The sequence below is a fragment of the Neopsephotus bourkii genome, unplaced genomic scaffold (assembly GCF_033783945.1).
Source record: "Neopsephotus bourkii isolate Nb327-2 ecotype Australia unplaced genomic scaffold, CSIRO-AGI_Nbou_v1 NB_1634, whole genome shotgun sequence".
In the NCBI taxonomy this organism is placed as follows: Eukaryota; Metazoa; Chordata; class Aves; order Psittaciformes; family Psittacidae; genus Neopsephotus; species Neopsephotus bourkii.
Genome location: NW_026902109.1, coordinates 9,654,074 through 9,681,715, shown reverse-complemented (window position 1 = coordinate 9,681,715; position 27,642 = coordinate 9,654,074). Strand labels below are relative to the sequence as shown.

Sequence of the window (27,642 nt, the reverse complement as noted above, 5' to 3'; positions counted from 1 at the left end):
GCTGTACACATAGAAGTCTATGCTGGTGCTCAGATTAGAAACATTCTATCAAAATCCTATCCTGGAAAAATGAAGTAGTATGCTTTAGTTTCATAAATGATTTGCTATTAATGCAGCTTTGTGAAACCAAATTAAAAGGTAATATAAAAAAAAAGAGAAATACTGCCTTTTCAGCAACACAATGCAGGAAATAAGTTATGGCACGAGTTCTGAGGAAGTTCATGTAAAACTTCAATATTCACGTTGCCTAAACCACCCTATCACTGCTTCAACTCCTTCCGGTGCAACATCATTTAAATCCCTAGGACTGGAGGGCACTCAACACTGTGGGAACACAGAGCTCCTTTACCGTTAAATTGCCTCATTTCACTCCAGCTACTGGCAGCATGTAGTAACCACAGCTCTGTACTTTTTGGAAGTATGGACAATTTTCTCAAAGAGGAATGCAAACTTCACTTTCAGGTGAGCATTTTATACCTTTACTCTCAGTTATCTTATTCTTTAACTTCTAAAGGTTCAGTGACTGGAACATGAATAGCATGATTCTAACACTGATTATCTTTAACATCTCTCTAATGACTACCTTTTGAACATAGCATCCTGAGTGGGGGAACTCATTAGCACATGTTTTAAAATAATGAATCTTATGGTTTCAAAAGCTGTTTTATTTTTCATGCTGTTTGCCTGTAATTACATGTTTTGGGTGAAAAAAATAACCTACAGCTGAGGTACCCAACAAACTATGTGAATGCTTGGCAATTTACAGATTTCTCTAGAGCTAGAATATCAATTTGTAATTTATCTCAGAAGCTCCTGACTCCAGCCTAATTTGGGCTTTTTTGCTACAGGAGAAGGATCGCTTCAACCTCTCCCTCTGGACCTAGATTGCACTGCAGCCATAACTGGTACCCAGATGCCACAATGCACACTCAGTTAAGAGGTCCCCCAATAATGCTGGCAGCATGCTGCAGTCCAGCTCTGGAGGGCAGGGACAGGCAGGGGATGTTATCCTGAAGAAGGGATGGAGTCCACAGTCTACCCTCAATGAAAGCCAATACAAGAGCAGGTGGTGGCCTGCAGTGACAATTTGCCTCCTTTGGGCTGGCAACTGCTTCAATCACCATCTTTAATATCTTACACACATGTCCCCCATAGCCTTGCAGGAAACGGGCCTAAGAGAATAATTTGGCCTCTGATTTTCTACTTTAGCTAGTATTGGTTATTTACTGATATCGATACTAAGGATCACTAGAAAGAGAATTATTTTATGTTTTTCTTCTGGAGTTTTCATTATTGCATATTTAAAATTTAGGGAGACTACATTTGAGAAATAGAGATAATACTGCCAGATTAATTAAAATTAATTGAAAAAAACCCACCCTAAATGTCTAAGGACACAATTAATCATGACATTAAATACACTTGTTTTGAATCAAAAATGTAAGCCAGATAAAATGAATTGAGAACATTTTTCTTGGGAATAAACAGGAAGAGATTTTAGCTGGCATTAATAGCTGCCTGAGGCTGTAGAAATAGATAATCCTAAAAGTATTTTACAGACTATGCCTTCTTAAATAAATACATTTGAATTAAATACTCTAGTCATTATACTCTGACATCAACACCAGCAAATAACCAACCATTAAGTGGCTTACTACAAGCTTCCAAGTATTAAATAAACAGAAAACAGGGATTCTCTCTAAAAATGTGTTGTAAAAGTGGCACAAATGCACAAGGACATGTTCATAAATTAAGCCACCGCTTGTGCAAATGACTTTTACATGCTAGCAGAGAGGGACAAACCAAATATTTAATAAAAAATAAAATACAGAGGCAATAGAGTAGAAAAAGGATATGCCACAGCTATACTTGTTTGTTGCCCTGAGAAGTCTGTGGCTTCTATCTAAGTTCACTGTGGGTTTCTTTTCCATACCCCTTAATAAAAGGACTTGCAAGGGGATCTGATTTTAAAGTATCAGTTTTGACTTCTAATGAGATGAATGCCAGATATTTCCTTAATCCTAAAGCATTTTCACAGTTTTGGTGGTAATGGACACTAACAGTAGGCAAAGGGAAAAATACAGGACTACCATAAGAAAAAAGACTTTGCTCACCTTTATGACATGAGTGGAATTTTAGTTTCACTGCTTAAACAATTTCTAGTTGTAATAGCAGCATGCTGACAACTCAACACCAGAATTCCCAGGAACCCAGCAGCGCCAGGTTAGCATTTTCCATTTTGAGTTAATGTTCTGGTAGCTTTAAGGTAGTTGCTTTTGTGTGTTCAGGGGGAAAGGGATGAAACAGGAACTGCTCAGACAGCAGCTGTATAACTTCTGCTAAAGATTCACTACCCAATAATCATCTCATTTACCTCTTCCCTTTTGTGATTGTCAAAGAATCTCTCATTCAGTTTATTTCCAGTAGATATTTTAGGATTATTTTTCTTTCCTCCAGTTCGGTGGCAAAACCAGATCAATGCAGCACTTCTGAAAGCATTTCTGAATGTGGAGGTCAAATCTCTAATACTAAGCAGCAGCACGGCTTTTAGCATTACATCACATGAAATACAGCCAACAGCAACAAACGTTCCCCTGTTTCACAACTCTCTTACCCGTTCTGTTGCACTCTCTGCGGCTGGAAAAGCAAGCTAACATTTCGAACCATGCAAGTCTGATGCTACCCTTCGGCCGACCAGAAGAGGGGGCGCTGACACTGAGCAATGGGCTTCTTCCCTCGAGAAGGATGCTGAGATCTACAGCAATCCCTCACTACGAGAGGAAAATTGCATTTTAATGTCCCACTGTAATGTCAGTGAATGAGCTAAAAAAATGATAAATGAAGAGAAGTCTCAGAATGTTGCCCTTCCGAAATATTATTATGCTTTTCCTTATAAACATTCAGTTTCCATGAAAGGTAAATGCTCCTTATGTATCAGGGAAGAGAGAAACATTCATATTGGAAAACACAACACCAGTTTTTCAGCTCCTCTTCCTTTGGCAGCCCATGCTCTATTTATCTATGACCGTACAATCTTTATTCATTTCTTGGAGAGCAATTTTAATGCTATACTAATGAATTTGACCTCTCAACACGCCAAATTATTACCTTAAATGTTTTACAGAAAGAAGGAAATGGTGGCACCATGACATTAAATGACTGAACAAATACATCCAACAAACAGCTTTTAGCTCAGCCAGCTCTTCCATCCTATGCTTCACTTAAAAAGTCAGTCACTCCTTCATCTCTTTTCTCTTAGCCACATAGATTCCCAAACTTGTCAGGAAACAAATCGTAAGCATCATGAGATCCTCACTGGGTCTCTGAAGTAACTGTGTTCAGTACTGTTCCATAAACAGGACCACACAGAGTCATATTTTTTAAATTAAAGAGGCTGCCTTGATACCTTTATGTAAAGGGACAAATGTTAAAGCTATGCTCAGCCATACATCTTCTGCTTGACCATGTTTTGTTCCCCCTGAAAAGCTTCAGGAATTCACCGAGGCTTTGTTTGAATCCTTGGAATCATGCTGACTCTTCTTGTTACTTGAGTGCTTTCAGCATTAGTTATACCCTTTCTTCCAGCTATGCCACACCTATGCAAAAGACTTGACTAAATATGTTGACTAAATCAAAAAGATTTAACTAGACTAAATTAAAACTGTTTCAAGTTTGAGACTAATATCAGGTAAGGAAATAGTGAAACCGCAAATCATTCCAGTTAACAGCCCCACAGCTCATTTACGCCATACCTATGGTTGCAGAACCTGTATCATCCATAATACTGATCAGCTCAAGGAAGTATGGAGAGAATGGAATGAAATGGAATGTCAAAAAAAAAAAAAAAAGAAAAGATCATGGTGAAGAACTCTGGTTTTTCTACCTTCCTTATGTGTTTCTAGAATAATGTATGCTTCTTTTTCTAAGACACAAAGAACCATAACCATAGCAGTCAAAGAAGACATACATGCTTGAAAATTAGTGGAAGCTGCAATTGGATCAGCAACAATGTATAAGAAAGTTTATGGTTTAAACTAGATACTGAACTTGCACATGCAGGTTCTTTTAGCTAACACTGCCATGCCTTAACCTTGACTCAGAGAAAGGTGAGAAAAACTTCTCTCGATGCTTGAGGACAACACTGTCGTGACTGTCTTGTAATGTGGTTTTTTGCTCTTTTTTGAAATGCACTCAAATTCATTTCACGTGACCTGTGAGAGTCTAAACACTGTCAAGCAGTGATGTGGAGGTGACAGCTTCTGCCTACGTGACACAGAATTCTTCATTTCTACAGTGATACTGTTATTAGAAATAACAAAGGGACAAACACAGAAACCTTGATTTTTAATGCATATTTACCATAACATACCTTACTGCAACATCCCCAGAGCACTGTCTGTATCAGTAAAGACTTTATATTCCAGATTTTGAGATTTATCCAGTGATTCAATGCTTCATACACTTCCAAACCACCCTCAGGGAAGAACTTTTCTTCAGTTAAAAACTGACTTGTCTACTAGCGTATATTAGTGACATAAACATCACTCCAGCATTCTACTGCTACCTATTCCTCCTGGGCCAAAGACCCTGCACTTAAGACCTTTCTTAATACTGCTACTCTGTTTCCCACCCATACCTTGTCCTAGATACCACTGTTTTCCTCCAGAAGGGCTCCAGTAAACCTTTTCCATTGCAAGTACTGGCTGTAGCCTGTTCAGAATAGGTGGCCTCCATGTTCCAACTCAAAACACCTATGATTCTGTGATTCCTAAACATTGATACATGGGATTCTCAAGTGTGAGAAAACATGCTCCTGAAAAAACGTTGAGCTCCTTAATGCTCATCTCTCTCTGAAGGGTTAAAATAAGAAACATAAAGTGACTTTATAGCTTTCATGCCAAAGGCACTTTTAGGACCTTTAGAAAAAACCCTGCAGTGGGTGAAGTTATCTTTTCTATAGGGTAGGTAGTTAAGGGAGAAAACTGTTTTGTGTGGTAAACAGCTTTAAATACATATGGCAGTAATTTTAAAATTGACACTTGCCAGGGAAGAAATGCACCTGATCGATAGAGAGTCATGAAAATCTCACGTATAGAAGCCTGTGTGCCTGTGGTGGAAGTAGGGTAATTGTCATACCTGCACAGGTGCTACTGAGGGTCTCAAAAGATAACTGTCAGCCTTGTGCTGGTGAATTACTCTGAATAAACATGTCTACTTGTTGCATTGAAAACTAACAGCATTCTGTGTAGTTCGTGAGGGAAAATAAGTACTCTCTCCCCCTTCTGCTATCTATTGCTTTGCTGGTGCAGCTGAACTCCAGTCTAACTGGAAGAATGATCCATTGTTTTTCTTCTAGGAATTTCGAAGTACTGTTTGGTGACTCTTCCAATAACTTTCTCCAAGCTAACTTTTATAAAATCAAGACAGAAGCAGAAACAACTCTGAGCAAGATCAATTCTTAATTTCATTTCCTCTGGACAAAAAGTTTACTAGATCCAGAGCAAAAAAAAAAAAATTATTTCTTCCTCAACTAATAAATATCCAGACAGGTTCATTTCAAATTTGACAGAATAAAATTGAATCAAATTTATCTCCCCAGGTGTGTTCTCTTCTGTTATTTTGCACAAACTTGCACTGGTTACAGGGACGATGTTATCTTCTGAGCTTTGAATGTGGAAAACACATTTTTCATAAAAACTACTTAAAATTGTATCTATGGATGTCAGAACTGCCAAAACTAGTAGAACACCACCTAATTCCCCAAGTATTTTGTTCTTCAGTATTTCTTATTTACACAACATGTTAGGGATGTCACTAGCATTAACAGAAGGGATAAAGTTACAGAAATGGAGATTTCCGCCTCTTCATTTATCTAATTAAATGTATCAGCAATAGAAATGTCCTACCCAGTGCTTGAGCCTAAGGATACATAACATCTTTCAGGTACCCTTGCTCCCCAGTGCCGCCCAAAGATACAGATGAGTTACCAGGTACAGTCAATGAATGCTATTTATTCTGATACGAACATTTATTTTATGGAAGATGACAAGATTTGACAACAGAAACCAAGCCATCCAGCTCCTCTGCCACCATTATTCATTAAATTAACTTATCCTCTTTATTTTTTATTCCCATATCTTTTGAATAATGTGACAAGAATACAATATGATGCAAGCTTCCAATTGCCTTAATGTTTTCATTCCAAATCAGCATCTTCCCAGTTGTAGTCAGGACTTCAACACACTCAGGCACAGTCTAACGTTTTTTTCCCCAAGAATCTGCAAAAGCAAATTTTGAGAATCTCTGATAGCCTCTTGCAGCCCAGACGAAAACAAGCTGCTCAGAATGGATTAGACCAAGTAACATCAGAGGACAGCTGGATGCTTTGGTTCTGCTAATCAGAAATTAACAACATACAGATCACATTGCATTATGACAGCTTTGCTGACTGTGCATTCATTCAATGCTTACTTATTTGGGGTGGGCAAAAGCTATTTCCTGTAGTAAGTATTTCCGTTCACCATGGTGGATAAAAATGGTATTAACTTTGGCTGAAGAGAAATTGTCACATACCTTCTGGTGTGGAATTACAGCCCTGGGAGTATCAATTCTTGGTGCTGTGGTTGAAATTGGCACTGGACGTTTAGATCTAGGGATAACGCCCCCCCCCAAAAAAAAAGAAAAAGAAAAAAAAAAATAGGTTAGCAATCTGGACTCCTATTTTTCAGCTCTAATTTAATGCAAAAATGCTGCTTCATCAGGAGTGAAAGCTAAGCACAGCCTAGACTTCTTCTAGTGACCACCATGCTTCTTCTACATCCTCATTATCCTCATTTACAAAGGTCTTAGATGTGAGAAAATGTTTGCTATAGTTTCTCTGAATGATGAAAAACCACCAGCTACAGAAGCAGCCTCTGACCCAGGAAATAATCACTTTTCCAGTAGCCTGTGACAAACTGCATCTTCATAGATGACACTCAGCCACAACTAGATAAAGTTTGGGCAGTATTCTGGAAAAAAGGACTTTCAAAATGCAGAGACTAAACTTTGGTACTGAGGCATCTCAAGATCAACTCCTCAAAAGTTCATTATTTAAATAGCTTAGGCTGTATAGCAACTGCCATAATTTTAAACTCTCTGCAGGTAGAAACTGGGCTTCATTTCAGACAGTTTAGTGTAGTTTAAAAAAAAGGAGCAGATCACTACTGAATTAACAACAGTCCACTCCAAATGCCTGCCTTTCACCTGTATTTGACAAATATACATACACGAGCATTTAAAAACCAAAAACTAAGTCAATTAAAATGCTTTCAAAACACACAGTTTGCCCTTTTATTGGAACATAATAAAGAAAGCAGAGATAAATCCTGACTGAAGCACTCTAGGGTGCTCAGGTAAGTGAAGATGTATTTGTGGGAGGTGTTGCAAGAAGCTACATAGCTCTGAACATCCTCCTGAAGTCTTTCCAATACACAGGGGATCACCACAGAAAATGAAATGAAAAATGCAAAAATAGTTCAACAAAAGAATCAGAATTATGTAAGTAATATCCTATTGTCAGCCTACAGAGCAGGGCTTTGCCTGGAATTCTCATCTTTCAAAAGTACATTTCAAAATTAGGGCAGGTACAAAACCAAAATACAAATTCTTAAAAGCATGCAAAATCAAGTGGAAGTGACTGAGGCATTCAGAATTGTTTGCTTTAGAGAGATGAGTAAGGGAAGACAATACCAAGGTTTAGAAAATAATGAATGGCAGAAAAGGGGAAGTAAAGCTACGTTCCTGGACATTCAGTGAAACTAAAAAGACAACACACATAATATTGATAAAGGCAAAAACTTTTTCCTAGAGTACTTGATTAACCCAAAGTGAAACTAACTGTTACAAGACACCACTGAGACTAGAGAATAGCAGGATATTAGAAAGGATCAGGTATTTATACTTGCAAGAAAAAGCCCAACACCTGCTGTACCTTGGGTAAAAATAAGTAGCCATACAGACGCTCATTGGTTATGGCACAACTTAGAAGACTAATAGTGGAAGAGCATTATTTCCTTACTTAAGGCTGTGTTGTACTTTCCTTTGAAATACTCTCCAGTGGCATCTATCAGATAGAAAGCTGAGCTAGACAAAAACTGGGCTCATCCATAGTGGCAATCCCTGCATTAATACCTAGCTCCACACTGAGTTGTTTGTTTAGCTTTAGCTGCCACGTCTGTAATATTTCCGTAAACGAACAAACAAACAAACAAACAAACTAGGAAAAAGGAGTAATCCTTACAGGAACTGTATGATTTCCATATAAAAAATATAGAAGTTATGCTACTTTGAGAGCCGAAAACAGATGATGCGACAGATGAGATACTATGAAAGTGAACAGCTTAAGGAACAATGAAACTGGAGTTTTGTTTAACAATAGATAATTATCCTGTGAAATTCACTGACAGAGTATTCCTGAAACAAGAAGCTAGAAAACTGTAAAAGGCACTAATGCTGACACTCACAGTTGGAATCTATCACAATATACTCCCTAACATATAATTATCTGAGAAACATATACCTTTAAGTTCTAAGAACAAGAGTTAACCAATAACTGCCTAGAACAAAATTTCCTCAGGCAAGTTATCAACTGATCTCCACTCAGGAGAGAGTGCTGTACCCTTCCTCCAACCATTTCAGGTTAAAAAGAGAAACAAGAGATTATATTCATGCACACGTATCATGACAGGCAAGCAAAAAAAGGAAAACAATCAGCTGCACTCCAGAACAAAATCAGAATTGCCAAAAACTGACTGTGACAATTTATGAACAAAGATGTAGGTGGAGATTCTGATCATCCTTGCATTGGTGTCATTTTTGGGTACACCCAGTTATTTCTCTGAAGTTACACGGGGGAACCTGGGCAAACTCAAGACCGGAGCTGTGTAGAGTATAAACATTAAGTGTCCCCCTTGCTCTGCTCACTGGTCATGAATTTTAGTGCCAAAGTTGCTCAGCACTGTAAATGTCGCTTGTCATGTACAGAGGTATAGCAAACAATCACATACTGCATGTTTGACTCATACTTGGAAAACACTGGTATTGCAGCAAAGGAATTTATTTACCAAACTACTCCATCACTTTGGTTGTTTATTGTATGTCTATTTTCTATCACTCATTACCTGACAGGAGAAGATGATGTTAAAAAGCTGTATTTCTTCCACATTACTGATAAGCTACATCTGTCATTCATAGTGCTATCCAACCAAGATATTTATTTCACACTGACTTTGAGGTTTCAAGATGCTACTTTAAAACAACGAGTTTCCTACATAACTCAGCCCTGCATGTTAACAGCTTTGAGATTTAAAAACAGAATGATGAGACTTGCTAGATTTAGCAGAGTCTTGAAAAAACGAAAAGGGCAGAAGAGGGGAAGTCAATTTGTGGAATGAAAGTGTATGCACTTACAGAATAAATTGATTATTTACATAAAGGCCATTACTCCTCTGGGAAAAACATCTGCAAGTTCAGGTCAATTATTTCCTCCCTCTTTTGCTAGATGCAACACAAGTTTGCTTTTCAGCTGATGATGGTGCTGTTGTAAATGTGTGTGTCCAGATTTACATCTTAATCCATTGATTACAAAATTATTTTATTCCAGACCTTCAGGGAATGCATTTGCTTAGCAGGGCTATGAGGAAGACAAAAGCCCAAATCTCACAAATGACAGTGACAATTTCAGATTTGATGTTGAAATGTTCAATCAAGATTGGTTTTGTGATTGCAATTGGATTTCAACTGTTAGACATTTTTTCCTGTATTTTCAAAGTTAAAAATGGAAGCAAAAACCTCATTTAAAAATGAAAACTCAGAACAGTTTTAATGATGAGCAAATACATCATTCTGGTATTAATTCTCCTCCTTTCCACAGATAAACCTTCCCTCTTCCTCAGTACTGGTTCTCTTTCTTAGTGATGTTCCAAACCAAGATGGATGTAGTTTTCCAAAGCAGATCAATCTGACAGCACTGCTGATATGGCTGTCAAAATTTCTACTTGTTCCCACCTATATAAATATATCTTGACTTGAAGAGCACTTCAATCCTGGTATCTGCACTCACAACAGAAGTTGATTTGAAGTCAACTGCATCAAGAGGAGCTTGTCCCAGGAAGGGCTGCAAGAAAGTTCTGTAACGCACTATCAGTTCTGTAATGCACTATCAGTTTAACCCATGTCCTCAGGGGAGCACAATACTTGCACAGAGGTGACGTGATCTAAGAGATAACAGCTCTCTTCCGTCTTCATGTGGCTTTTGCATATTTTGTATCTTCATCAGTCAGTGTCTTTCTAATTCTCAGGACAGCCAAAATAAGCATTTCTTCTCTTACAGTAAGATTTTCCTTTCATTTTAATACATATGAGCATTTATTTAGACCTTGTTGAGCATCTTAATAATGTTATCTTAATATTTCAACCACTAGAAAACGAAAAGGGGTCAAGTGCATGGACAGGTAATGAAACAGATTAGATTAGGTTAGAAGTGCCTAGAAAACATTTTATGTACTTTACTTGTCACCTAATTGAAACCAAGTCATTCTGGAGTGGAGCAGGTAAGCACATAGCAGGATGCAAAACAACAGAGCATGTAGAATTGGGCTTTTGCTATGTATCTATTTTAATGCAATAGTATCCCATACCATTTGGCAGGGATGATGGGGGTAAGAGGCACAGAAGGGACAGACTAAATATGACACATGGTTATCAGTTTGAGGTGTCCATTTAATAAGTGATAAGATCAGTAATCTGTCACTTAAATCTTCAGCGAATTAAGTAGCCAAACAGAAGCTGCTTCTTGTTTGTAAGTCTTGCACAGAAAATCTTGAGTCTTGTGATACCACAGTTTAATTCTCTAAGCCCTGCCTGAGACATCAGCAAGCACTTGTCTTATGATTCCAATGAAATTCACAGACAAAACCCAGAAACACTTGATGGTATTTAAAATGTAACTGTGATCACTTTGGGGCTAGGATGAGACCTACTTTCCCTCTCAAGTTATCATCTGTGCCTGCAAGAAAACTGGGAAAATATTTCCATCAGCAGTTTTGCTCTCTATATATTAATGGTGAATGCAAATATTAACACTTAGCTGGATGACTGATTTCTTAATTATTTCCCTGCATTGTGCTGCACTCAGATTGCAAGACAGACAATTATGCTTTCCAGACCTAATGTTCATGCCCACAGCTATATATGGACAAAAACTTCTTATGTATAAATGGCATCAACCTAAAGGGAAACTGCTATTAAAAAAAAAAAAAAATATTAAATAAGTTGTTTGGAAGTATGTAGTACCCATCATCCCTTAGAAAGGAACCGAGTCAGGGCAACCACAAACATTATGGTGTAGAAAGGGAAAGGAAAAGGGAAGAAGCCTTGGAGATTTTTGTGAGATGAAGGGAACTGGAGACAGTATGCATAAAGCTGGGGTTTTTGAAAGAGAGTATGTATTAAAAAAAAAAAAAAAAATTTGAGAAGAAAATTCTACTCTCCTGGTCTCTCTTTGACCCTTTCTACTTCTGTGGCATCTGCACAGTGCCTGTTGCATCTTCTTAACTCTTCCTCTTCCTCCTGCTATGCAAATTCTGTTCTTTCTCGAACTGCCCTGAATTCTGTCCTCCACCCTGTTCCCTCCTGAATGGAGCAACTACCTCCTGATGCCTCCACCTCTTTTTAGTTGTCTTGGTACCAACAGTAAAATTGATCCATCCCAGCAGCTTCTAAGGGCAAACTGGGATTCTCTGCCAGTATCCCTGCTGCTCTGCGTGTGACAGTTCTCCAAAGGATACTAAGTACGGAAGCTGAGCACATGCCTGGCACTCACCCAACACACATAGCAGGCTCTAAACTTAACCTCCATGGAGCATGGAGACCTTTTTATCAGGCAGGTTATTTTCTTGTTGTCCTCTTCTTCCTGTCTTTGCACTGGTTTTAAACCGTCTTCAAACCTTTCCTCCCCTTACTGCTACCAAAAACTCAACTTGGGTAACCCATAAACAAAGGTGGATTTATCCCCTCCAAATTTCATCAAGTTACAGAACTTGTTCCTGCTGTCCTGGTTGAATTTATATGTAGAGGTATATTGGCATCAACACTGTTGAAAGCATACATTAATTTCTATCAGATCCATAACTTGGTTTCTATGTAACAATAAACAGACTGAAGAATTTGAATATGAGCTTTACTGCTGAATTACCAAACAGATCACTGTCATTCAAATGTCATCTCACGCCGCTAATTTGCTAAATTGCTTTGTTTTAAGCTTAAGTATGTTATTTTCCTAGTCTGTTTAAGACTATTCATCCACAGATTATAATCACAATGGTACTTACCTAAATTCTTCATGTTAACCCAATCCAAATTCACATTTGACTTCAGATTTCATTACAGGAGTTTTGCACAGCTTTTCTAGTTATCCATACTAACTCGATTTGAACAGCATAGGTTTCACAAGTGAAACACATTTTAACTAGGCTGAAACAGAAGTCTATTAGAGGGAGGAGATAGGTTCTTTTTACTTTCTACTTTTCATTTACATGTTTTCTATGGCTATTACTGATAAGCTAAACACATGAGAAGTTCCTCTCAAAGCTTGCAAAGTGGTACTTTCGGCACAGTACAGGCAAAACCGCACTACTTCAGACACTCAGAAATCGTAAACAGGCATTGATTATAAATAGAAAGGCACTATTCTCACCTTAATAATGAATTGGCTAAATGCAGAATTTGGATTGCCTAGCTATAGAGAATGGAGTTACAGAATCAAAACAGAGAGGCTGAAATACAACCAGAATTATCAGAGAGGGATCAAAACTTAATGGTACATATTCAGATACAGTGGCTCACTTGAAATCTCTAAATTCAGCATAGAAATTAGTCATAATTTCATGACTATATTAATTATTTGTAATTACTGAGAGATGTTAAAAAAATCTACTTAAGACAAACCGACAAATAAGACGATAATCTGTTAGTTTAAGAGCAGAAAAGAACATTTGAGTTATAAAAGGATCTAATAGCATAGCGCAAAGAATCAGCTATTATCAATAAAGAACAGAAGACGCACTGAATAAAGATTCAGCACCTGTATGTAACCTACCATACCCTGGTCTTGAGATGTGACTCAACTGTGCCCAGTAAACATAATAAATAACGATTTTTAAGAATGCGGGTACAGACTTCAGAGCATCACTGGGAACTGCTGTAGAGCATCACCCTAAAGAGACAGCTCTCGAATCAGGGAATCACAACTGAACTTCAAAGATACAATGATTCACAGAAAAATAACACAAAGCTTTGTAACTGCCTTTTGCTCAGAGGAGTTCAAGTGTTGTCCAAATCTAGATTTCTATACTATGCAGATGAATTCTATTCTTTCCCTTGCCACTCAACATCTTCAAAAAGCAAAAGCTTAATTTGAGCATCCTGACCACAAATTACTTTTTTTAGTTTCACAAAGATGTTAATGAAGCATATTTACTCAGCTGATTTTCCTGTAACTCCTCTTACTTGGGATGTGCACCTTATCATGTGCCATATAGCTTTTAGAGTATTTCTAATTGATATATATGGGTGAAAAATTAGTGACCATGGAAAATTAACTACAGTACACCTCATTTAGGTCTTAACTTTTTCTGTTTCCAATCTAAAACACTTCAATGAGGTTTCCATTAATGCCTGTATCTGAGAGGCTTTGACTGGAAAGAAAGTCAAGAAAGTTAGGCAGGACTTATCAAAATAATCTGTTTCCTTTTGAGGTACTCAAGTCCTGTTTGAAGTTGTCATTACAGTAATGCAGAAACTCCACATGGCCAGCCTATACCCAGTGCTCAGCATTGACATGCTGCCATAGACTTCAGCCAGGGAGATCACAGACATGAAGATGCCTAAAAGCCAGGCAAAACAGACCTTGGTGTATCACTGCTCTCGCTGTAAGAAACAATGGGACCATCAGTGATTAAAATTTTGTGAAAAAAGAATGAGCCCTGGCAGCTTTCATAGTGGCTGGTGGGCAAGAAGCACCACAGTAAAAATGACGCAAAAGAAACCATGAACTTCGCACGCACAAATAACACATTACAAGATTGATCTAGTAAAGCTTTAGTATTTCACCTGATTGAACAGTTCCTCATTCTATTTCTAAAAAATACTCTATCATCCATTCCAATCAGCTTCAACCGTGTAATTTACATTTTGACATAACCATGCTTAGGCTAATCAATATTAAACAATAAGAAAAGGTCCCAGCCCTAATACGTTGTAACCTTCCTGTCACTATAACATTTTGGGTAACATACCGACTTCCTCATTGTAGAATACAACCAGTAACTGAAAGAGTACAACTGTCATGTACTTAGTAAGCTATGTCAGCCCATTGACTCTGGTGAGATGTGCCCATGTTTCCCTAGCTTGACCTTTCCACGGTGGAGTGCAGTGTAATATGTGAAAAGATCCTTATGGAGATAATCTTTCTCAGACAAGTAAGAATGTTTTTTTTAACCTCACCTCTAAGCTGGTATTTGGGGGAAAAAGAAAATTGACGTGCACTCAGAAGAGTTCCAATCCCTAAGTAGAATCTTGTTGCAATGAAAACTTCATTGCCCTTTAAGGTCTTGGCACATATCCACAGTTTCCAGAATCTTTTTTAAAACTAACAAGAACACTTTATGCAGTGAGTGTAAATAGCAGTCCACCCAGTTAAACTGCTCGTGTAAGGAATATATTTATATTTATTGCGGTGACTGACATTGATATTTTATTTCATTTTCCATGGAAAAAGCTGCTCATTAGTTTTAACAGCATTAAATGTTACTACTCAAAGACAGTAACTCACAGCCCTTTCCAAATCCTAGCCTGACGTCTGTTAACTGTCCTCTCATACCCACATACAAAGACAACTGGCCACGCAACAGGATTCTTCTCTATTTCATAAGGAGTGAGAGAGGACAACCTCTCAGCTCACAGCAATACATGGTAGCTTCTTTAATCCACTAGTAGGTTATGCTTTTCTTGAAGTTTTGAACATACAGCATCATCAGAAGTCTAGGGAGGAAACCTTGGTTACTGGAGGCAGATGCTCTCAAGAGTTCAAGAGTCACATGCCTAAGCAAAATAAACTAACAAGTATCACATTTCACATTCACAATTATAGTGTTCCTCTTCTTTATCTACTAATTTGCTTAAAATTTTAAAGTTATATTTCATTGTGATTTAGGAAAGCACACAGGCAGCTGCTTAACTACTCTGCTTTTCTTGTCTGCCCAAAGGTAGGCTCTGTAACACCTCTCCTGAGTACAGGTACATGCAGTTACCTACAGACTAAGGCACTTAACTGAGTGAATGGAGAGCTCCAACACAGACTGTCCACATGGTCACAGATCTGAGTACTTGAGCCAGTCTAGGTCATAATTATTCCAGTGAACAGCACATGGAATATCTAACATTGCATGAGTTTTGACTTTGTTTGTTTCTGATATTTAGCCAGTATTTTCTTAATTTAAGCATTAAATCCTACTGAGACTCATAGTGGCATATTTAAGCAAAAATTATGTAGAACTCAAGGGAATGGATTAAAGAACAGAGCTTTATTTTTTTTTCTTTTTATACTCTGTTTTTTCTGAAGTGTCCTCGAATTTCAAGCTATATTTCTACAGCAATATGAACGTATTTGTACTTTAAAATAGGATAAGATTTTGAAATTTCTAGTGAAATGTTATCAAACACAAATGGCACACCTTTGTCAACACTTTGTTAAATACTGCGTTCTGATAGGAGGCAGGCATTCATATCCTTAATCCACGGTCTTGCATGGTCACAAACACCTCACTTCTGCATCTAGTAATTCAGAGATCCTTACTGGTGTCTTGATGTGGTCCTTGTTCCCTAAACTTTTACATGCTGCTACACTAGCTGTTGAGTCCCAGGTGGGACTCCTGAGTGTGAAAGCGTTGCTGCAGCCTCACCAAAGGAACAGTCATTTGGTACTGGGCATTCAGTTTCCATAGCTTGAAGACTACAGTCAGAAAGCCTGAAACATCCAGGGAAAACTTGGTCACTCTAAGAACAGATTTCAGGAGATATATTCACAATGCTGAATATGAACACTAGTAAATTACCACTAGCATTAGTTTTCCTTTTAAGAAACCAAAAGTCATATTCATATGGCCTCAAATCCTACCTCTAGTCTGTAAGTAGCCTCTGAATGACAACATCATTAATCTGATGAATGTAACAGAATCAAATAAAGTAAAAAAATCCAAATCCATATTTTAATTTTCTGTTTGTCTACAACGCTATAGTCCTACAATACTTTTAGGAAACATTTCTACAGAACAGTCTTAGTACCGCTATTTCAGGCTATGCTTTCATCAATATTGTTTATATAGTTTTAATTTACCCTTAAACTAGGACAGATACTCCCTTCTAATTCTTCTAATCATAAATTCAGTCTAAATCCAATTCTGATTTAAAATACGCCCATCAGCAGACCTAATACATGCACAGAATTGGTTACTATTCACAGCTTCAGACAAAAGAAAGCAGTTTGCCATAACCACTGAATTCCCCTTGCTTGCAGTTTGCTGTCACCACATGCTTTATTTATAGTAGGCCTGAAATAAATACTGCAGGATCAGCCATCTTTTGGAGCTGCACAAAAAAGGAAAGCTATTAAATATTTACCGTAAGTCTCTCACAGCTGTATTTCTGAGATGTTCCCTTTCATTAGAGAAAAGGATTATTTAGCTCACAATTTTCTAGCAAAAGACAGTCAGTTGTGCCTGTCTGGAAGTGAATGGTAGCACCATTGGCATGCCCTGTGAGGGAAAGGTTGTGTCAACATACACCAAGCACAGAAGGCCTGCACAACCCCTGCTCCTCTCCAGCAGCACAGGGTGACGCCAAGGCAGGGGCCTTAGTGTTCCAGGAATGTTTGTGCCAGCAAAATGAGGCGCGCTCATGTTACAGCACTTTCCAAAACCAAGCCAGTACATTTGGTGAATCCTTTCCAAGGAGGCTGATCAGATTTCTTAAGATCAAATGAATGTTACAGATACTCCACTGAAACCTGTTCACAAATAATATTGCACTCTAGTGCATTGCATTTACTGTGAATTTTAAAAACCCATTTGTATGGAATGATAATAGATTTTGCATGCATTTCATTTTTCATCTGTGAAGTGCAGGACAATTAAGTTCATGGTCAAGTATGTGTGGGACAGCCAGCCCGTTGAAGATGAACTTTGACTGGCCTAGAACTAAAATGCCTGGGGCAGCTGTGTAGCTCAAGTAACTGATTAGAAACTGATACTGAAAAATGATTGAGAACTAAATTCCAGGAGGTCACAAAAGACTAAAAGCACACCAATGTCTTTTTCCACCACAACCCAGGTCATTAGAGTATGAGCACAGCCTTCCATAGCATGGTCTAGCAGAACTTGCACCAATCCCCATCAGTACATCTACATTAATGCAGGTTTCTAAGGAAAGAGCTGCAGCTATTTAAGTATCTAATGGTTTAGAGTATCAGCCTTTCTTGCCTCAATACTATCACTCCTCATGGAGTTCTACTGGGTAACAGTTCACATTGCAAAGAAATTTCTTTTCCTTCTCCCTTCACAGCTGCTCTCTTTCCTTCAACAAAGAGAACTCACTTCCTAGATCTATTCTGTTTTTTACACTGAAGGAAGCAGAGGTCATCTGGAGGGTCCATACTTTCCACATCTCTGGATCACATGTTTCTTTCTCCAAGAATGGTCCAAATAATTCAAATCCCTGTCACTTGCCTGTCTGCATCCTTTAACTTCCCCAAAGCAGCACGGGGAAGCACACTTAAGGCTCTGGGGAACTAGGTAGCCAGACACTGAAAATGAGCAGTCCTAAAATGCAGCATTTCACGCAAGCTAGTAAGAAGACAAGTTCTGTCTGCCTGATCAAACCTCTGGCACAGCTAGTGAGGCTTCCATCCTAATTTTCTGGTTTCACATGAAAACATAGCATGGGTGAAGTGATAAGAACAAATTCAACAGGGAGTTTAGGGAAGGAAGCTGTCAGAAAAAAACCCCAAATCAGCTTGACATCCACAATTCCTGAACCCATTATGAGATTTTTACATGGATAATTCCACTCAGGCCAGCACTGTGCACTAAGCACTCACTGAATAGCTGTGTTAGTGCACCTTGAACAGTGCAGACTGACGGCACTTGAATTAAAACTAAGTTGGTATAGACAGAGAGTGCAGACTCTCACTGTGTAGGGAGGCAAGTACAAACGGACATTCTTAATGTTTCCCATCTCCTACATCTGATGTCTTGCAATTTGATGTCCTGCACAAGTGCTGACACCATGTACAGCTTTTCTTGACAGCCATATAAAAACTAACCAGTTCCCCACCCTGTAAAAAGAACTCCACAGGAAAATTGAGTGTGATAATAAAAGTGAGTAGCAGCAAATACTATCCAAACTGTCAGGTTATAAACAATACCCATGAAACCTTAATGGCCAGGATCAATAAAAGGAAAGGCCATTGCTCTTGAGAGCCAAGAGCCATTAGAAAAATAAAAAGCTTTCTGTCTCAGAGCATTTATGTCTAGATGTCATATTCCACTGCTTCTCCCATGGCCTCCTAGACTGAACAAGCAAGTTCATTTATACTTCCAGTGCTGCAACAGGGAAGCCAAGTCACAGATTGCCTGGGAAGGCATTCCATGACTTTGAAACATACTGTGTAGAGCCACATGACTATTTCATGCAAATGTCCAAGATCACCAAAACTTAGGTCTTAAGTTTTCCCATCACAACAGTGAATTTCCTAATGCACATATATGCCTTTTCATTTGAAAGGATTTCCAACGTTTCCAGACTTTTATGGGAATAAGACAACTGGCTGTACCCATCTCTACTATCTTTACAGAAACTAGATTCATTTCTTCCACAGTAGTGGAACACTCCACTCCAGTTTCACTGCTGCAAGCCATGTCTAAAAAAGTTAAAATGATCTTTTAGCACAGTCATTTTCCTTGTAACCAAGTGCAGGAGATTCTGATTTTCTCCTGTTTTACTCTTACTTGGTTGAAAATTGCTATCATTAGTGACTGCTCCCATATTTTTCATGTTAACTATTTTTCCTCTCACCAATAAAATTTTCATAAAATTATTTTTGTTGAGAAAAAAATCACTGTAAATTTTGTGCACGTAACTAAACTGCTGCAAGCTTTTTGTACTTCAGCAAATTAATCAATTTGTGCTTAGGAAAATAGTTTTTCAAGGTAAGATTAAGCTAACTTCCCAAATATTGTGGCGATGCTTTTCGTTCAAGACATTGGGATGCTGGAACTGCGTAACTGACATGCATGTCAGTTGGCCGAGATCACATGCTGATAGAGTTTAGCTTGTACAAATACTGACTTGTGCAAAGTGAAAGCCAGCTCAATGTCTCTGAGCACAACTTCCTGAATAGCTCCTAATCATCTAAGAAAAAACACTCTATTAAAAATAATTACTTTTTAATCTTAGTTTTTCCCATACAGCTTTAGCAAGGCTGAATGAGTCACCAATGCAAACTAATAGCTCACATGAAAAAGCAACTGTCATACTGAAGAGGAGATTCTATGAATTGTATACACTTAGAGCACAAACATCATTCGTGAAAGTTCTCATTTGCTAACAAAGAAGTCTGACCTATTAGTGCTTAATAGTATTTCCTATCACTTTATGCCATTTTTCTTCTTTTCAAAATGGATCTTAACTCATCTACATCTATTATCTATGCAAGCATATTTCAGTCTGTGGAACGCTCCATTACAGCTTACTTCGGCTGTCCATTATCGACATAACTTGATTATCTGAATCGCATACTACCGTTTTGGCACTGTGGGACAAGGCAAGCCTTAAAAAAAAGGAAACAAAACAATAGATGAGCAAGAAGGCAGTAAATAATGACACTTCCACTAGAATTATGTGGACAAAGAGTAATGTATACCACAATAAACGAGTCTTCAGCATTCTGAAAATATTTTAAGAAAACTAAGAATTACTTTAATCATTCAACAATAAATAAGTTGTCCTGGATGCGGTAAACCACCTTTTTTTTTTAATGATGTGGCAACTAGATTTGTTGCAATTTAGATGTCAGCAAGTACAAAAGCACAACAATTACTCACATGAGATGTCCCTAACAGCACTTGATCAAAATTATGGTTTTAAGTGACTTGCATCTGTGATATGCATTAGGATAATCTGGTTTTGTTAGTCAAAGATTTGGAAATCCATACTCTGTGTGGAAGGAGAGGCGATTATTTGTAGTTTTAAATGCCAAGACAGAGAGACAGTCACTGGACCATTTTTCAGGTCCAATATTCAGGTAACCTAACCCCAAATATGCAACAAGCCTAAGCACAAAAGGAAACATTTTCTTTCAATGAAAAAAAAAAAAGGATTCAACAGAAAAGCAGATAGAAGTTCTAAAGTAAATTATCAGAAATTATTTTCCTTAACTTTCAAATCCAAAATAATCCAGAACAATGTAAATATTTTTAAAAAGGTATCATACATATACTCATAATATCACTAGCATTCATTAGAAGAGAGAAAAAGAAGCTCGACTGGGCTATAAGAATTCAATTACATGCATCAAAATGGCACCCCATCTGCCCTCAACAATTTGGAAAGACCATTTTCTTCTGGTGTCTAATATAAAGCCCATTTCAGTACATTTAGGATTAGGCTCCTGGTTTCTCTAACTCTGGCTGAAAACCTTGCCTAAGCACACTAGAGGCACATGTGCACATCCTATCAGGCAGCAGAAGTTACTCCATACATCTCCCTGCCTCACTTGCATTCGCTGAAACAGCTAGAGCATGCCCTTTGAGAAAAATCTCAAAGATTTTTCTTTGACAGAATCTGGAACATCTGAAAAGTTTTAATTTAAACTCTTTTCTAAGAAATACCTGTCTACCCAGTGTTCTCACAGAAGCTAACAAATGTGTTGCAGTTTTGTTAGCATCTTTCTACTTTGTGTACTTGTCTTACACATTATCTAGAATGCCCACTTACAGGCAAACGTGGGAGTTACAAAGTCATGCGGAACATTCAGCCATACATTTTGCTTTAAAGTACCCTGCTCTGTCTTGAAAACCTCAGGTAAAGATCTTTTTCCCTTACGTGTTAGTCTGTTCTTGACACTGTTTTAGCTCTATTGCACATCCATGTATGAGATTTTCTGGTATATTTTCAGAAATTGTACTTCCACATTACAACCTGCTTTCTGTACCAGTCTTTGCCTAGCCTCTGAAAAAATTACCTTCTCCAGAATGCAATAAAAATAGCAATTACTTTGCTTTGTATCATGGATCTTTAAATATTAATGCAACTACAACATAGAATCTCTGTGCAAGGTTATCTGACTTGAGAGTAGGTTTCCTTGGAAGCAACATTAACCAGGAAGAGCTGAGAGACCTGTTATGTATTCTGCTTTAACAAGTTTTAAATAGAAGCTTGAATGGATACAGGATTACACCTGAATATGGCAGGCTAAATTCAACACAGATACACCCAACGTATCAACCATACTGATTTCTGTAAGAATCTATGCTGCTTTCAACAAGAATCAAAGGAGATTTTGGCATTCTATCTCATATCTGTGCATTGAACATATCAAGTAAATCAGACAGAGAAAAAACACTTATATCAATTAGTCACAAGTTTCATAGGAAGCCCTTAGTTAATACAAGGACTTTAACTTATATCAACATACTTCTGAAGAGTGAGGCTTAAGTTGTGGCTGGCTGACTTGATCTTGTTCTGGGCCTCTAAGTGGGTCATGCTGTCAGTGTTGACTCCATCAATGGCTACCACAAGGTCACCTTGGTTCATCTGTGACTGTGCCGCCTTACCACCAGGGGTGATCTGTGTGGGAAAAGGAAAAAAAGTCGTATGAGGATAAGTCATTCTGTAGGTAAAGCTCTCACAGAGAACTCAACCAGATTTTTAATGAGGAATAGATGCAGCAATAAATACAGTAATAGATACAACATCAGCTGTATCTGTTATTGTACGGGTGGAACAACAAAATTTACAGAAATTAAACTCAAAGTTAACTCACATTTCAGGAACACATCCACTTGCTATTACTTCCATTTTGAGAGGTTAAGCCCAATGCAGTGGTTCCCTTACCACATACTATCTCCTCCTCAAGGAAATAATAATTACTATTTATATTGGATTACTATATAGATACATTACTCAGAAGCAGAAAACCAATGAACTACTGCATGATTTTATTGTATTTTTCCTCCTAAACCCCGTTTTTCTCAAACTGATTCATTATATTGAGCAGACAGAAAATGAATGTGTGTAAGGGGCCTCGGACATGCTTTGCATCTTTCACAGCAAGCTTGATAGAAAACCATTCTGCTTATCCTTACCCACATACAACTACAGCTCCATTACCAAACCAGATTACTATATACCCCAGAAGACCTCATCAACCTGTTGGACCTGACACTCCAAAGGCAGACCAGCACTTTTAGAAATAAGAAGCCACAATGCTTCAACTACAAACCCAACTACTGAGACAACAGCTCAAAAGCTCAAAATGGCATCACATTTTGTTATCTCCAGATGTCTTGTGAACTGCATCTTCTCTGAATGGACAGTGTCCTGACCTCAGTTTTACACAGTCCTCTCTGCTTGCACAGGATGACACTGATACAGTATAGCTACTTAATGAAACTTGACTCCATTAGGGAACTCCAACTAAAACAATGAAACTTGAGGCCATTAGGGAACTCCAACTAAAACAATGAAACTTGACACCATTAGGGAACTCCAACTAAAACAGAAGAACTTTCACATACCATCAGATTTTAGTGAGCACATTAGAGTTGTCCTGTTTTCAGCACTCAGTACTTAAAGGGTATGGCCATAAGCTATAGGTCTTTGCTCTCATTTTTAGATACTCCCCTACATTCCTCACTTCTATGAAAACCCTAGGATAATCTAAAATACTACAGCAAAGGCTACAGTGAAAAAGTCTGTTCCTTCACCACATTGAACATAAAATAAAGATGTGTCTGATTATGAGCCAAAATTCTCCTGTGAATTCAGCCAGACAAATGGGAACTTAAATTCCTAAGGAAACCAAAACCCAACACAAATCCACACACTTTTCATCATCAAATGTTACGTGAAATTCCTTAACCTACCTTTCCCCAATATGAACTCCAAACACTTAAAAAATTCCTTCCAAAACAATTTTCTAGACTGCTTCTTTATTCTCTTCACTTACAAAGAAGAAAAAAACAGAAAAAAAAATCTTAACACCCCACTAAAGGTGCTCAGTATTGATGCTGGCAGTGTAATTGACAGTGTAATCTGACAATGGGAGTTGTCATCTTACTAGAACAAATGCTCTAGTGTCGGGATGCTAGAACACAGCACCCCGAATACATGGACACTCTACATAAAAACAGAGATTACTTTGGAATTAGGCACTGTAAACAACATCCCAGAACTGATCTGACTGGAAGAGACAGCTTTCTATTCCTTTTCATTAGAGATAAAACCAATCAGAACCCTATGATTTCCAAGTGAAGGACAGCCACAGATACAATGTTCTAATGCAAAGTAGACTGATGATGGCAGTGCCATTCCCTGATGTATTTTTCTGGTGTTAAGGAACTGAGCAGTGGGGAAAATGCTTCCTGGTAGTTTCAAAGATGGAGTTTTATTCTGCTGTCTAATGCACCCTCACAGAAAGAGATTAGTAGAAACAAGAGACTCGTATTGCAAGCATTGTTTTCCTAGCCTATTATACAAACATTAGCTTCTATGCTATGTAATTTCATTGACTTGCATGGTGTGAAGTACACAGAATCCAGAAGCCTATAAGGAATACGGATTATTTGCAAACCTACCTGCATAGTTACTGAAAGACCCTGGATCTGTAATCTGTTTAAAATATTCAAATCAAACTACAAAATTACACCTATTTTAGTTAGAAGCTAACAGGCTTCTCTGAGATTTTCAAGTGAACCCACTGTGTGTGTTTCCAGCAGACATTAAGAACAGTCAGTAATTGTTGGGGACAAAATACCAGTGTACAGATGGAAATACACGGCAGCCAGATCTAAAGTGTCAAGGCACATTCATGACTATCTTGTTCCCATTTTTAAAGATCCAGCAGAAAGGAATGGAATGCAAAGTGTTTATCTGTTGGTATTTTCCTTTGAAAATTCATCTCTGATCCACTGAAAATTTACTAAATATAATCACAAAGAGAGAAGATCTCACTGTGCCTCTGAGGAATCTTTCAGGATTATTTTCTATTTAAAAAGCTTTTTAAAAATATTTTTATAAACGAAGGGTGAATGATAATTAATTCTTGGACTCAGACTGCAAATCCAGATCTGTCTACACAGTAAATTCTAGTTTGCCCTCATCTCAGCCTCTCTTCTATTAACAGCAGTAATGAAAGAAATACAGTACTATCTAGACCAAATATGCATTTTCCAATTTGACCACCAATGTATTTTTCTTAGAACTTCTCTGGGCAAGATCTAGACAGAACTATTTCAGAAAACCTTTGTAACTCACTTGCTCTGGATTACAACATTAGCTTTCAGACACTAGGTGCTCCAAACACCTTTATTCGAGGGTACAGTGGTATGTTCCCCAGAGGGTCAGCGTATAGCTATTTCTGTCAACTGACTTCCAAAATTCAAGCCAGGATACCACTGACATCTACTTTTAACAGTACTTCTTTAGCACCTCAAGCCCAAGCACAGACTTCACCTTGAAAAGCCAAGTATTTTTCTCTCAGAAAAGCAGAGGAACACTTGCTGCTTCAGATACCTGAATTTTCAGCCCTCACAGATTTCTTATGAGGCAGACATCTGACTTCCAGTATTCCCAGCTTAAAGCAAGTGGGCAGGCTGGAAGTACCACATGTTGCTTTCAATGCACTACAGAGAATTCTTACTACGCTTGTTGTGAGCAGATCTGTATACTGGGTGAATATATAGTACGATAGTGACAGCTGTGCCCTAAACATTAAGTCTGCACTGGGTTCAGAGTAACTACTACTTAGCAGGAGCTCTGAGAGGCAGTGTACAAAGTGCAGCTGCTGCACCACCTTGAGAACAGCAAGTGTTCCCACCCAAGCCCACTCAGCTACACTCCAGAGGGGGACAGAATAGGGATCAGGCATCATTTGGATGGCTGAGTGTTAAAATACTAACAAGAATGCTTGTACAAACAGATGGACGGACACAGCTTTCCTACCCCAAGGAACTCCTCATTTACAAGTCAGACAAAAATACATAGGGAGGCCTATAGAACTGAGAGGTGTTAATGCAGTAGCTTGCAGCATTAGCTAGGGTATCTTCTTTCAGCAGGACTTGAGTTATGCCTGACCCCTTCCTGACCTCAACCCCAAAGTCAGCAAGTTATATTTTCCACTTTTCAGAGAATCAAGTATTTGCTAGCAACAGACATATGCTAAAGCACTAGAAGTGAATACTCTCTCCTTTTCAGGATCCCTGGAATAGAAGAAAATATTAAAAGAAAATACAGTATAATACACTTTTACAAAAGTAGACTATAATACACTCTTACAAGAAAATGAAAGGACAATAAGGATTATTAGAAAATATGCTTCCTTTACAGAGAAAAGAGCATTTAAGTCTCCCCGTTACATTTTCCAAGTGGATTTTTGTACAGATGCTTCCAACAAGCCTTCATAGGCTTTTTAAGCACTGAGGCTCATGCCAGCTCATTTAGATTCCTCATTTAGAAAATAGGAGCACAACCTACTGAAATGAGGAAAGACATGCTTTGAAACCCCACTGCAGTACAGTCACACTGAACTGGTGAATGCCCATATGAATACAAGGAGTTATGTCTGGACTGAAGACATCAGTTCCTCTACCACTGTGAACAAGTTGAGGAAATTTATATTGTTTCCTAAATCATACAATCATAGAATGGTCTCTGTTGCAAGGGACCTTAAAGATCATCTAGTTCCACACCCCCTACCACGGGCAGAGACACCTTTCACTAGACCAAGTTGCTCAAAGCCCCAACCAACCTGGCCTTGAATGCTGCCAGGGATGGGGCAACCACAACTTCTCTGGACAACCTGTTCCAGTGTCTAACCACACTCACAGTAAAGAGCTTCTTCCTAATATGTAACCTAAACCTCCCCTCCTTCAGTTCAAAGCCATTCCCCCTTCTCCTATCCCTACATACCCTTTCAAAAATTCCCTCTCCAGCTTTCTTGTAGACCCCCATTAGGTACTGGAAGGTGCCCTAAGGTCTCCCTCGAGTCTTCTTCAAGCTAAACAAGCCCAACTCTCTCAGCCTGTCTTCATAGCACAGGTGCTCCAGCCTCTCAGCATCTAATTGTGTCACTTTCTATAATACGGCTCAAAGGGAAAATCATGGATTTTCCTAGAAAATATAATACAATTCAATAAAACAGCAAAGAAAAGAAATAAAACCCAGTAGGACAAACCACAGGCAAGAAAATACACCAATTTCATGCAACACATTAGCAGAAGACATGAAACAGGAACAGAGAGAGAAACAGCCTAGGTAGTGGAATGTTTGCTTTGTGGTGCAGACTATCTTTGATGGTGATTTTTACACCTTTCAGTGTCAGCTGATAAATGTAAAGACAGAGAACTGCAAGAAACTGGAAATGCAAGTATTTGCATTACTAACCAAGCCTAAAGAAAATTCCCTTTTTGCAGCTACCATTTTCCTCAATCATATGTCTCATTGTTTTCAATTTACTACCAGGGTTTAATTTATTTTTGCTCCTTTCTGCTTTGCTCTTAATGAGACAACAAAACCTGCCTTAAATGAACATTCATGGCATCTGCAAAATATGCCACTGACACCTTGAAGGGTTTCCATTTATATTAAACAGAGCTGACCTGGCAAGCTGCAGAAACACTCTCAAGTGGCCTCTCAGGCTATGCTTCATCTGCAGTTAAGAAAGGAGATTACAAGACATGTGAGAACACCCAAAATAGCTTTAATCTACCTCTCTTAGGTACTGAGAGACATGATGCTACAGCAGCAGAGAAATTCCATGAGGCACAGTCAAAACACAATTCAGGACACCCTGTACTGAAAGCTGTACTACAAGAACAGAAGGGCTACCAGCACTTAGGCTGTCCAGTTTCTCAGGTATGCCAGGCCACACTGGAATGGTATCTCTACACCAGAAATTTTCCTTCTACTTAATGCTTTTATAAGACTGCTGTTCATATATATAAGTTCTTCAAGGAAGAAGACTGACCACTAATTCTTCTTGCTAAGCTACATACACCCAGCTGATGAAAATAAGCCAAATGTAAAAGATTTTCAGCTGGGAAATAACAGGAAGTATACAGCCAGTGCTTAGGAGATTGTCCTAGACAAGGCTTCTGGGGAATTTCTTGAGAGTGAGTGTGAATGTTCTGGTTCCTGCTTGGAAGGAAGATCTATTCCATTCCTTGTCCCAACTCCACATCACCTAAATGAAAAATTTTCAGCCCTTTGTTACAAGAGAAATATTTTGCAGTTTAGCCTGTTAGAAGCATAACTTGTCTATGTACACCA

General features: G+C 38.3%; 1 protein-coding gene across 12 annotated transcripts in view; it reads right to left on the bottom strand.

Moving 5' to 3' along the window:
* The window catches only part of LDB3 (LIM domain binding 3), a 127,468-nt gene that overhangs the window by 66,666 nt on the left and 33,160 nt on the right, over positions 1–27,642 (bottom strand). For all 12 annotated transcript variants that reach the window (XM_061373719.1, XM_061373716.1, XM_061373723.1 and 9 more), the window contains exons 3-4: positions 21,791–21,942; positions 6,574–6,649 (exon numbers count right to left, since the gene is read on the bottom strand). In XM_061373719.1, coding sequence (XP_061229703.1) covers positions 6,574–6,649; positions 21,791–21,942 — 228 coding nt within the window. The remainder of the gene's footprint in view (positions 1–6,573; positions 6,650–21,790; positions 21,943–27,642) is intronic.